The 13,071-nt window shown below is 38.5% G+C and overlaps 1 protein-coding gene across 3 annotated transcripts in view; it reads left to right on the top strand.

The window, feature by feature from the left end:
* tbc1d32 (TBC1 domain family, member 32) overlaps positions 1-11,657 on the top strand; it is a 74,181-nt gene extending 62,524 nt beyond the window's left edge. For all 3 annotated transcript variants that reach the window (XM_056363560.1, XM_056363558.1, XM_056363559.1), the window contains exons 33-34: positions 2,373-2,561; positions 10,466-11,657. In XM_056363560.1, coding sequence (XP_056219535.1) covers positions 2,373-2,561; positions 10,466-10,585 — 309 coding nt within the window. In that variant the 3' untranslated portion in view covers positions 10,586-11,657. The remainder of the gene's footprint in view (positions 1-2,372; positions 2,562-10,465) is intronic.
* Positions 11,658-13,071: the final 1,414 nt, after the last annotated feature.

Genomic DNA, 13,071 nt, shown 5'->3' with positions numbered 1-13,071 from the left:
AATTCTTATCTTCAGTAATACCCTCTCTACAGTAATACCCTCTCTTCAATATGTCTGGAATTACAATGGTTAATGGTTAACAGACTTTGGGTTACAGAGGGACTGCTGACCTGTTTATGATCAGTTGGACAAATCTCTGACAGAGTGCAGAACAACATTGTTAACAGTCACAGGACCTAAACTGCTCTAAGTGCTGTCTTGATTTTAATTTCTTCTTTAGTTGATTAAAAAGACCTTTTTTTCTTTTTCGCTGGGAACAGGTGGGAATCCCTTGTTGATCCACTGCAATAATATCACAGATCTAAACTCAGTCATCAGCTGCAGATATAAACATTAGGATGCATCTGCTTGTCTCTTTGTCCCCTAATCCCACCCCAATATTCAAGACTGCTCTGAGTAATCATTTCATTTTTCACTCTGTGTAAACATGTTTCCAGAAAATCTGATGAAGCAGAGTCAGCATATAAAGTGAATATAGACATCAGGGGTGCAAGATTGTCACCTTTCAGCAAAAACTTTGGACCACAGATTCTCTTCCTGTTGCATTATAATTACCTTAATTGGCTTATAATACAATATGTCAAGCTTGGGACTGTTGATTAACCTGACGGGGTTGAGTTGTTTTGATTTAATGAACACTAGACATTGCACTTTGGACGTAACGTTAGGTGTTAACGTTATTTCCATGGAGTCTAACATTAGCTAGCGTACCTATTATTCCAAATCCCCCCCTGTACAACATTACTGACATTAGTGCTCTGGGACTACTCATGTATTCATTTTGCTGACAATTGCAAGATAAGTTGAGCTCCTCACCAAAATGCCAACTTAACGTTAGCCCCTGATGGTTCCATTTTCTTTCTACTAAGAATATTAGCAAGGCTAATACTGTCATAATAATGGCATGATTAAACTATTTGCTTTTGGATTTGTTTAGGAAGATGAGACTAATTCATGAGACAATGTGACATTTAGCTAAAATGGACCAACGTTACTCTCTCACCCGCTCACTCACTACACTAGCTGACTGTTACCGTTAACCAAAACACTAGCGGTACCTAAAACTATCAAGACCGCCCAAATGGCTTTTATTTTATACCTCCAAGTTTCTTAAAAACAGAAAACACAAGTGAAACATTCTTGCAAAATGGGACCCGTAAATGACACACTCTCTTCTTTCCAACAGTTTGTTGACTACAGCACATTGGAAAATAAAACACTGGACACTTTTTGAATGCAAATGCTAAAGATGAGTACAGTGCTAGTGTCCTGCTCCTACCTGGACTGAACACTGTTTTTCCAGTTACAAGCACTTGTTCACCAGTGATCTGAAGGATCTGCTGAATAAAAAGAGGAGAGCTTTTAGATCTCGTGACAAGGACTAAGTGAAAAGGGTACAGTGTGATCTCAAAGGGAGACTGAGTGAGTGCAAAGACTCCGCACAGACAGAGGCTGGAGAATTAACTCCAGCAGGACAACATCAGGGACGTGTGGATGGGCATGAAGCAGATTACAGGCTTCAACATCAAAGGCTGTCAAGCAGGTTTAGCAGCCATGACAGTGCCAAAGAACTGAATGTGTTTTTCAATAGGTTCAACACAGGAACCCCAGCTGTGCCATCTCACACAGGACCAGTCTTCATAAACCTCTCACATCCCTTTTCCACCAAGGCAGTTTTAGGGCTGGTTTCGGAGCCATTGCCTAATTTAATCCAATGAACTGGCTCTCAGTCAGGAAAACTGTAGCACCAACACTTTCTGGTCTAGCAACAAGAACCGCTTATGTCAGGGGCTGGGGGCGGGATTATCATGACCAACAAGACCAAGTAAAACTTTGTGACTGCCATTTTCCAAAATTTGGAAATGTTCAAAATCAACATCAAAATATTTGGATGCCAGTGTGCGTTTGCAAAAGCCAGGAGCAACACTGGTAAAGAGACAATGTAGTCGGCCATTGCTGTTGTGCTTGGTGCTATAGCGTTGCTGGGAAAGTGCAGATGAATACAGACGTGTACAGTGATGTAATTATGTGGCTCACGCAAGCACTACACATTAAACTTAAGCATAATTGTTAAATGTAGTTATTTGTAACTTTTTAGTCTTCTTATATTTTTAATGATAATATATTAAAATAATAAAATGAAGAACAAGAACATGAAGATTGATGGGGAGGGCATGTTATTAGGACAGATTTGATTTATTATAGGAGAAGAATGATCGTCTGAAACATGATTCATTATTTGTCATAAGCATCAAATCGACCATTCAGATTATAACTGGGGTCATCGCTTCTTTCAAATGTATTAGATGTGACCTTGTACTCTGTTGACAGATGTGTATATTCTCAATAACATTTTCTCTTCCTGTCCACAGATGTGCCTCCACTGGGTGACTCAGTGTTTCTGGAACTATCTGGACTGGACAGAAATCTGCCACTACGTCTCCACCTGTGTGGTGATGGGTCCTGACTACCAGGTTTACATGTGTGTGGCCATATTCAAACACCTGCAGCCAGACATCCTGCAGCGGACACAGTCCCAGGAGCTGCAGGTCTTCCTCAAGGTGAGGCGGTGCATCAGTACGACAGTATTATACACAGAACATCCATTCAAGCTTCATTTAGAATTTGAAGGTGCCCTTGTGTATCAGTAATTTGTTGTTTTGTGACCTTGGAAACAGCAGTTGACAAAACTATCTCACCACAAGGTCTATTTAGTTTTTCAGGCAAAGGATGAACGAGAACTGGTCACTTATTTATTACCATTCTAAGTAGATTTAACCTCCACAAGCAAGCTTTAAACATTTGTAGCTCTAAACCTGAAAATACATAGAAATATTTTGACTACAGTGCCAAAAAAAACCTTGAGGTTACTTTTCTTCATGAAAGGCCATGAATTCCCAACAACAACAACTTATGAACTGAGGTAACCCCAACACAAAAAATAAATCTCAGTTCAATGATGTCAGTTTACCATTTTATATTCTTATGCTCATGTGTTTTGTCAAACAAGCCTTGATCAGAGCATCACAACTTGATATCATGTAATATATTTTCTATATTGCATATAGAGAATAAATCATCCCCAGGAATTTCGGGCCAGTACAAACTTTTGTTTCCACAGTGAACAATAACATAGAATAGACACTTTTCATCGAAAGGAGACAAACATCATAGCTAAGCACGTATATGGAAACAAAATAAATCCCATTTCGGTCTTAAACCTATATCTCTCACTGCCCATTGCAAAAGAAGCTACTTTCACCTCATCCAATTTAGATAAAACCGTCTGCATGTGGAGCGACTCAGGAATTCATAGTGTTAAAGATCTATGAATTCGGGGTACATGTGACACCTTCACATGACTACAAAGGAAATGTAATTCCCTGAATAGCAACTTTTACAGATATTTACAAATGAGAGATTGTATGTGAAAATATTTAATAGGATTTGAAATTGAAAGACACTTTGATCTCCTACCTATATGACACCCTACTATCATTAACATCTCCATCTTCTGAAAGTTTAAGCCCAGTGGGTAAGTGCCAGATGACATATGAGAAGAAAGTCTTGAACAATACACAAATGCTCAATCATCACACACGGTCTTATACAATTTAAAATACTGCTACATAGACTCCATTACTCCAAGGTAAAGATATAAGTCATGTATCCCAGTGTGATAAATGTCATTCCTCAGTGGCACCATCCACTAAATCCACTCTCATCAGCACAACTTTGCTTAGTGTCTTCCTCCCATTTTTATTGATGAGCTTAGTTTACTGATGGGTCAGTATGGCATGCAGTAGGTCAAGCACACAGTGAATTTCAGCTCTATGCTGGAGCACATGGAAAACTACTGACGCTTATATAATGAATTTTGAATTCAGTTCAAAATATTTTTTTTCTCCTGTTTGAACAAAAGTAAGAGTTTTCAATAAAAGTCACAGCCCTAATATATGTACAATACATACTGGAGAGATTGCTTTGTGTTTTTGGAAAGCTGCTATCTCAAGTCATACCTTAAGGTAGCGTCATTAAACTGCACACAGAACACTTATATTTGTGCTTTAATGCGTTATGAAAAAAGGTTGTGTTTGGAAGGAGCAGTAAAATTATCTTAAAAGTTGCAGATATGAGTTCCTATGACTCTGAGATGCCGCTACTCACAGATCTCAAATAGGATGGATGGATGTGATGCTTATATACATATAAAGATGATCCTTGACACATGCACATGTTCATGTTTTACGTTTGCATATTTAAATAAACATTAAGTGCAAAAAAGAAAGTTTAAAGTATGAGTATGCAAAGCACAAGATTTAATTCATGTTAGTAGAGTTATTCTGCAGCATCTCGGTTGCAGTGCAGCCCGAGTTTGTTATTTGGGTTCAGACATCTGCATTTTTATATGCAAAGTCTGATGCTGTTGCTGCTGCAAGACTACCACTGAATTGTACAGCTCCCCTTGTAAATTCAGCACTCATCCATGATTCACATCCATAATAATGAATAAAAAATCAACTTTTAGAATTTGTTAACAAAACCTCCCACACTGCTGTATTTTTGCCAAAAATATATAGTAAAAATAAGCTTATTTAAAAGTTTGTTTCATTAAAATAAGTTCTGCTTGGTGAATTGCGTGAATGCTCAATTGAAGAGTGGCCCAGAGGATTTCACAAAAGGTCTAGAGTCACGGTCTCCAAGATGTCTACTTTTACTAATATCCGAAGCAACATTAAACACCGGCTTTGTGAATGAGACATGGCCTGACATCGTCATTACTCATTAAGCATTTCAGTCTGTCTTGTCTCTGGCTGGTAGCTCTGGTGTTAACATCTCCATACCACTGACAGGTTTTGTGAATAAAAGATCAGTTACGGAGGCTTTATCTGAGGAAGTTCTTCTAATGAGCCGTAGCATCAGATACCGCTGCAAGGGACAGAGTGTGTTTGTGTGTCTGTATGTTTGTGTGTGTGTGTGTGTGAGAGAGAGAGAGAGAAACTTACACAATTGTCGTCCTGAGCTGAACTGTTAAAAGTTTTAGACATGCTAGTTCATGTCTGACGACCTTATCTCGTCTCCTCCTCTGTCTCTCTCTGTGGGAACAATGTGAAAGAAGTATTTTACTCAGACAGATGTGGTATTAGAGGATTTTTTTTTAACATTCACACACACACACTTGCACCCTTCTACACTTATCCTGTCTCACTAGGGGGTATATCTATATTTCATCTAAATTAAAATTTGAAAAGGCAAATGACTTGTTACAATCGCTCTGAGTCTGGTTGGAGCTTAGCTGTAGTGGGGCTGAAGTGTTGAGAGTAAAGTAGACAGACAAAGAAATGTCTGCCACTGCCAAAAGTGTCTGTCACCATATACTGTATATATCACTCACATACTGTAGCTTCCCACAGTAGCACAGCGCAGCAGTAGTAGTACAGTACTTCTTGTTTTTTATCACTGCATAACTCATCACTCCGACACATTTAAGGAGGATTTATACTTGTGTGTTAAGAGGTTATGGGGCAGCTTTGGAGCCTGTCCACGTTTCTGCTGTAGCTGACACATACCACAAGAATTTAATTTCAAGTTGAGGCCAGACAGTTTTTAGAGATACAATATGGACTGCCAAGAACTGTGATTGGTCTGGTTTCTGTTACAAGTTTCTGATGCCATTGGAGGAGATTGTCCTCAAATGAAAAACAAGCCCATAGGTCGTTTGTGCAGCATGTTATTATGGCCATTAGTTAGGTTTTGTTGCTAGGCGACATCTAGTGTTCGTAGTAATTATGACAGGAGCAACGATTCCCATGTGAAACCAGCATTTTATGTTGTTTCTATTATCCATGAGCGTTCAACGAAGTTTACCACGTTGTTATTATTGAAACTATGGCGACAAAGATCGTCTTATGTTGCAAAGGGACTTATTTTAACCCAAAGCCCGATATATTCCTAAACCTAAACAAGCCATGACTTTTATTTTTGTAACCACAGCGACAATCTGTACACCGCTCTTGGTACAGCCGCGTGTTAATTATGGTAACCATGACAACCGAGGTCCCGTATGCCTACCGCTGTAGGGGCTGTATTTCAGGAGACACTACAGACGGTTAAAAAAAATGACAAATGTGGTTGTTAAGGTCGGAGGACTTGGTGCATTGGAGATGGTTGACATTAACGGCAACATTAAGCCAGTCAAAGAAAGACTCCTCTGTGATGGCTACTTCAACATGATGATGCTCCATGTCACAAAGCAAACCTCGTCTCAAACTGGTTTCCATGAACGTGACAGTAGGTTCAGTGAAGGTCAGTGGCCTCCCCAGTCACCAGATCTGAATCCGGTGGAACACCTTTGGGACGTGGTAGAACAGGAGATTGGCAGCTTGAAATGTGCAGCTGACAAATCTGCAGAAATGATGTGACGCGGTCACGTCCACATGGAGCAGAATCTCAGAGGAAAGTTTCCAACACCTTGTGGAATCAAGGACACAAAGAACTGAGGTTGTTTTGAGAATAAAGGGAAGCTCTACCCAGTATTAGTATGGTGTTCCTAATAAAGTGCTCAGTGAGTGTATATTCCTTGTAATGTCACCTTCTGTGCAAACTCAGACTGAATATTAATACTGCTCATTCATCATGTGAGGACAAGTCTAAGAAAACTTAGAAATCTTTGGTAATTACTACATTAATTAGCTTACCTAATGATCTCCTCACAGCTAATGGTTAATATATTGTGAAGATTATTAAGGACATTAAGCAGCTCCTGTCACCTGTTCAGTATGAAAACATCCGGTCTCAACGGAGCTGAACATCGGCACACACTTTGTGTTAAACTTAAGGAATCCATATTAAGACCCCAATTCCTATACACGTATGTCCTTGCATCTTTTCTCACCCTCTTTAATTCTCCCAGAGAAAAGAACAGACCAAAAATACTTGCCCAAGTGATTCATGCTGCTTATCGCTACTCTCCTTCATGGTTTTAACTGTGTCAGCAGATGTTTCCCGTTGCGCTAAATGAACGGGCAAAGTAACTTTAGTTTTGATTATTCTTCAGGATTAATCTCTCTCTGCAAAATCTATACTGAAATAAAGAATCTTACAGTCCACTGGGAGACGTCCTGTACTTTGTGTTATATACTCTTTCGACAAGAAGAATAGTGTTACATTTACCAATCTGGTTATATACTTTCATACCAACAAAATATGGATTTAATAGTTTTAAAGTTATGTAGCTGGTACTGCTGACAATAAACCCACGCTTTATTAACTTCAGTAGATCATAGAAGTGCAGTTGGTGACCTCAAATTCATAATAGCATATGATTAAAAGATGGTTTTTGTCTTATAAAGTGTGTTTTATGTAGTAAAGCATTGGTGCCTGGAGTAATCACAGGAGTCTGAGTCCTCCATCAGACTGAAAACTCATTTCTTCCTGACATTACTTACTCCCCGCTGAACGATCACCAGTCTGTAGTCCCTCTATTTGCTGCCTTTAAATAATAAAAACCCATCGCTCCTTTTGCTCTTAATCTATTTCTTCTCTGTGCACTTCACTCTCGCTCTGTGGCTTTTCTACAGTCACAAAAACATAACCTTACAAATGACACCAAGATCCAGACATCAGCATGGTTTTTGGTTGATGATTATCTTTGGTGATCTGAGGCAGGTCTAGGCCCCAACCAAAGGTCATGAGATGAATTCAAAGTGTACTGAGATGATTTTCAGGGTAGTAGATAAGAAAAGAAACTTAAAATTGGATATAGAAAATTATATTTAATATCCTGACTTGCCCTGAATTGGTGATTTTTTTTTTTTGTAATACACTGTGTGGGTAAAGATTTAAACAGTCTCAGCAGCAAAAGGTGCTCTTTGATTGAACTTCTGGTCATATTACAGACATCTGCTTGAACATAAAGTATATAAAGTGACATAAAAGTAGAAAATTTCTTCCTATTAGGGGATGAAAAGTATAAAAAAGGTTGGGGATCACTGATCTAAGGGAATTAGGCATGACTACATGACTTTTATCTAACTCTGGAAGACAGTGTAAATCTGTGGTTCCCAACATTTTTGGTTTGTGTATTTTTTTAAACAAATCAATGTTCACATGTGACCTGTCAGAAGAGGTTAAAATGTCTGAGATATTTGTTTAATTTGAATAATTGAAATAAATCAAACTATCCAGCATTTCAGACAAGACTGTGGAGAGTACAGCCACACCAGCAGCTCTGTGAAGCTGCACAGCTCTGCTTTGAGTTAAATGCTAACAAAGCTAATGCTAAGATGCTGATGTTTAGCAGGTACAATGTTTAACATATTCACCACACCACCTTAGTTTAGTGTGTTGACATGCTAACATTTTTAGCACTATACACAAACCACAATTGAAGCTGATGGGAATATCAATAGTTTAGCAGGTTTGCAAGTATCTCATTACTTAAATAATTTGAGCGTTTGATGGCGTTGGATGAGAAGTCAGGATCACCAAAAGTTGTTGTAACATTTCATTGGAAAAACACAAATGTCAACCTCACGGTGGCACTAGAGATAAACATCAGGAGATCACCACAGTCAGTAGGATTCATCATCTGGGGGCACCACAATACACTGCAATCCATCAAATAGCTGTTGAGATAATTCAGTCTGGACCAAAGTGGCGGACACACCGACCTACGATCCTAAGCTGCTGGTGTGGCTAAAAATCTAAGTTTAAGGAAGAGTCGGAAAAAATAAACACTACTTCGTGGATAAGAAATAGGCTGCACTGTGAGGTCTTGACCTCCAGGTTAGGAACCATTGGTCATAGCTAATAGCCAGATAGATTATATTTGTATTTATACTGTGTGTGAAAATCTTCAGTCTGATTAGAAAGGGAAATAAATTATCAGGAAGTCTCCAACCTTTTGTTGTGCTCACAGTACTGACTGTTCTCTCTACACCACGTCCCTGTCAGTGTTATCTACCTGCTAAAATAAACCTGTAATTAGATTCTCCAAAAACACATTGTGCAGAGGAGAGTGCTGACACGTTGCAGAAGTCATTAAACGCTGGTTTATATATATATTTTTAAAGGCCTTGGCCTGGATAATGACTGTGGGTGACATCATGGCGTTTGCGGTGTGTATTGTTATTCTGAATGCGGCGTGTCCTCTGAGTGCAGCGTTTCTTAGGCTGCTAATTGATGATGCCACTTGCACTATAATGCACACAAGTCAGAGTTATTTGCTCTGGTGTTTGCATTGCCCGTGAGGTTGTGTGTTGTCATGACAGATGCATACTGACGCTCAGGAAGCAATTATGGAAGGTGAAATTAAAATCCTGACTGAACAAATGAGCCAAATATCTTCTGTCTGGTCTGATACGTGTCTCTTAGACTGGTTAAGATATCTCTGCATATTAAGACATGTCTCGGTATGTGTGTACCTGGGTGGTGGAGATATTAGTACGTATTAAGAAATCTATGCAGCTGGTTTGTTTTCTTTTCCTTCACGTTAAAACCTCATTAACTGAACGCTAAGCATGGATGTTGTTTACTGACACGGTGCAGCTCGATACCTTAGATTTAATTTCATTTCCTGTGACTTTGGAATAAATTGAATGTAAAATATTTTAATGAAAGGGTTACATCGAATTATTCAAAATTCACCTCCTAACAAAGTGAGTGATAATAAAGCAAGCCACCTTCAATCTCAACAACCAAACAGTCTGTGTGCATATTTCTTTAGTTTCTTTCTAACTATAATAACTGCAGCTTTTCACTTCACTAATGAAGTGATGAAAATTGCAACACAGTATGGACAAACAATCTGTGCTTTAAAAATTACTTTGGACACTTTTAATATCCTCATTGCTACTTTTAAAGTGGTACTCCAGTGATTTCATATCGCACCCGCATGAAGTGGAGAGACATGCAAGAGACAAATCACTCCCTCACTCATTCACTACTCCCTATAGACAGACAGACAGTATTCTTTTTTTTTTTATGTTTACATCTACACATTGCATTATGGGATTTTTTTTGGATTAATGTCCGTTCAGTGTATGCTATGTTTTGTTACTTTTGTGGGCACTATATACAGCATAAACAACGCATTCAGAACTTGAATATTACATATGGTGAACTATAGCAAAATGGTCAGATCAAAATTGAAGATGCAGAAGCCAAGATGTTATTAGTTTTTAGTCTATAGTATATGTCAAGTTTAATTTCCCATAATGCCACCTGTACCATATTTTTCCTTTCCGGGTCTGTCAGACTCCATGCCTCCAATTTGCAATACGGACTCTGTTCTAAATACTGTGTGTAGTCTCCAAATGTAAAAGGGTTAGGGTTTGTTTTCTCAGCCTGAATAGTCCCCATGATGAGTCCAGTGACCTTTATGTGTAAAACAAAAAACTGTGCAATTCCCCCTTAATTTGGTACTGAGTCGATGACTACAATAATGTTTGTTTTTCACCTACAGGAGGAGCCAATCCAGGGCTTCAAGGTCAGCAACTACCTGGAGTTCATGGAGGGACTGGAGAGACGCTACAGAGACATTGTTCTCACTGACATGAAAACTGTCCGAAACCCTGTAGAGTAGGAACGTGTTGAATGTGTGTCGCAGCTACGCTATGCATAAAAAAAGTATTTTTATGTGTTGGATAGATAAACTCTAAACAAATTCGTAAAGACGCCACAAAAATCTTGACAGCACAGAACTCCATAACTCGTGTTTGCTCTGTGGAATTAAAGGATAAGTCTGGTGATATTCTATATTTTCTTATTGACAATAAATCCCATGAAATAACCAAAACCAACATTAAACTGACAAGTACAGACAAACGCTGTCAGGAGGATCAATTCCAGTATCAAAAGTATCTGCCAAAGTTTTATTCCCTCTTTGTGTTTCCCTGTTGAGCTGCAGTCGAACAACAGCAACAAAAACAAGGAATTTTGTACTGAAAACACTTGAAATCCACTTGACTCAACTTTGGAATACATTTTTGCACATATAGCATTATTGTAGTAACCTTTCCTTTAAGCCAGGGTTGCACTGACTGACATTTTCCTTCATTAGCAAGAACATCGTTGCTGTCGTTTTTATTGTTGTGTCAGTGGCAACTACACCGTCATGTTGCTGTAACTACTCGTCTATATACTAAGTATATATTAATCCACAGCTGAGAAGAGTGTGAAGGCAGATGCTAAAAACTACACTGAACAGCTCTTTTAAAAAAGTGTTGAGCCTGTTGGTTTTTTTTCTTCTTTTGTTTTGTTATAATGAAACCTCATTCCTGTTTTTAAAGATTCACATCCTTGATATGATCAAATGGGCTCGGAGCTGCAGGAAAGTATTGAGACCCTCAAACACATTGTTGGTTTTGGTCTTTTTGTAGCATTTGCTGACTATAACAAAAATACAGAAAAGCCCCTGTCCATCATTAAATGTTGCAGGTGGAAGATTACAAGACATCCTGCTCAAACACAAAACATTACCAAACTAATTTAATAATTTAACATCATTTTTCTTCTTGTCTTACCTGTAAGAACATTATATTACTGTACATGATGTAAATACTGTGTGTGATTATGAACAGCTGCTGTTTAAAAGACCAAGAGATTGTTGGAAATTTGTATTTTTTATCCTGCAATGTAAATATCTACATTTATAAGGTCTTTTGTATGTGTTCATTCTTGTTCTAAATATTGAAATAAGTCTTCTGTTACAAATGTGAACAGATTTTGATAAAACATGAATCAGTATGTTACACTTATGTATGGTACACTTTCTATGATATCAAGCATCTGTCCGGACAAAGAACACGTCCATGGTCCTGCAGACTAACCGTCTCATGGCTACGTCAAACATCATTAATGCCTGAACACGCAACAATGCATCACACAGCCTCTTGTGTTTGTGTTCTTATGCAGGCCTTCGTATGAAAGATGCATGAGGAAGGTTGTATCATTGTGATAAACTCTCATTAGTAACCAAAGCGCGCGCGCGCTCTCTCTCTCGCTCTCTCTCTCTCTCTCTCCCTATACCGCTGTCCTGTTGTCCTTCTTCAGACACACTGAGGCCTGAATAATAAAGGAGTTCATCACATCATCCATCCATCTCTCCCCCACAACAACTGCATTTATCAGGTGGAGGCATACAGTGAGAAACACTGATCAAATGTTTACCCAGTAAAACACAGCACTTCACCACAGAGGTTGTTTCCCCATTTACATGTATTGAGCCAAGAATTGAACTTTGAATCTGCATTGATCAGTGTTTTTGGCCACTTGGGGGCAGAACTCTACAACAAGCTGCAGATCACAAACATGTTTTACATATTATGGCCTTGTAAAGTTGTTGAAGCGACAGTGTGAGCAAAGACTTTCCTAATTACATTAGCACAGAAGCGTGCAGTGGGTTTATCGAAGCTTTCCTGCTGGAAACGAGGCTGATAGAAGAAGTGAGACTGGACCACAGCAGTAAAACCAAGAGCTGTGAAACCAAAACAACGAGCTGAAGGATGCTAAAACGTACCGCCAAGTTTAGGGGATTTGCGGAGTTGCAAGCAACACCTGTCACGTTGCATTAAGGAACGGCCTTTAAATACCGTTGGAGTGATCATTATATAAACGATTAAATCAAATTATAAAACACATGATAAAGTTTTTTCTTAATTTCATTAAAGTATTTGTGAAACAGCAAACTGGAGACTATTGTTTACGTTTATTGTTGAATCTACATGACATTTCTTGAATCGTGGAAAATGACCTTAAAATTTAAGTTTAAGATTTGTTTTTTTTTTATTTCGAGAAAAACAGGCTGAAAGAAGGCGGTCAGCTGATAAGTGATTGAACGGTCGTCCAGAGGACTGGGGGCTCTGCTGATGGTCTATGGAGCTGCTGTTACTACTGAAATACAGGAGTTAACCTGCCACAACCAACACTTTGAATGATATTGAATTCATTAGAAATTATATTGTGATTCTAGCTTCTTTTTTTTTTTTTTTTAAAGATGTAGCACATTCTTGCAGATATTTACAAATTGAGGTCACTTTAAAATCTCACTTGAGGAGTATTCCAGCATCA

This window comes from Seriola aureovittata, chromosome 19 (genome assembly GCF_021018895.1).
Source record: "Seriola aureovittata isolate HTS-2021-v1 ecotype China chromosome 19, ASM2101889v1, whole genome shotgun sequence".
NCBI classification, from domain to species: Eukaryota; Metazoa; Chordata; class Actinopteri; order Carangiformes; family Carangidae; genus Seriola; species Seriola aureovittata.
Note: the sequence above shows the minus strand (reverse complement) of the source record. Positions and strands in the feature narration are given on the sequence as shown.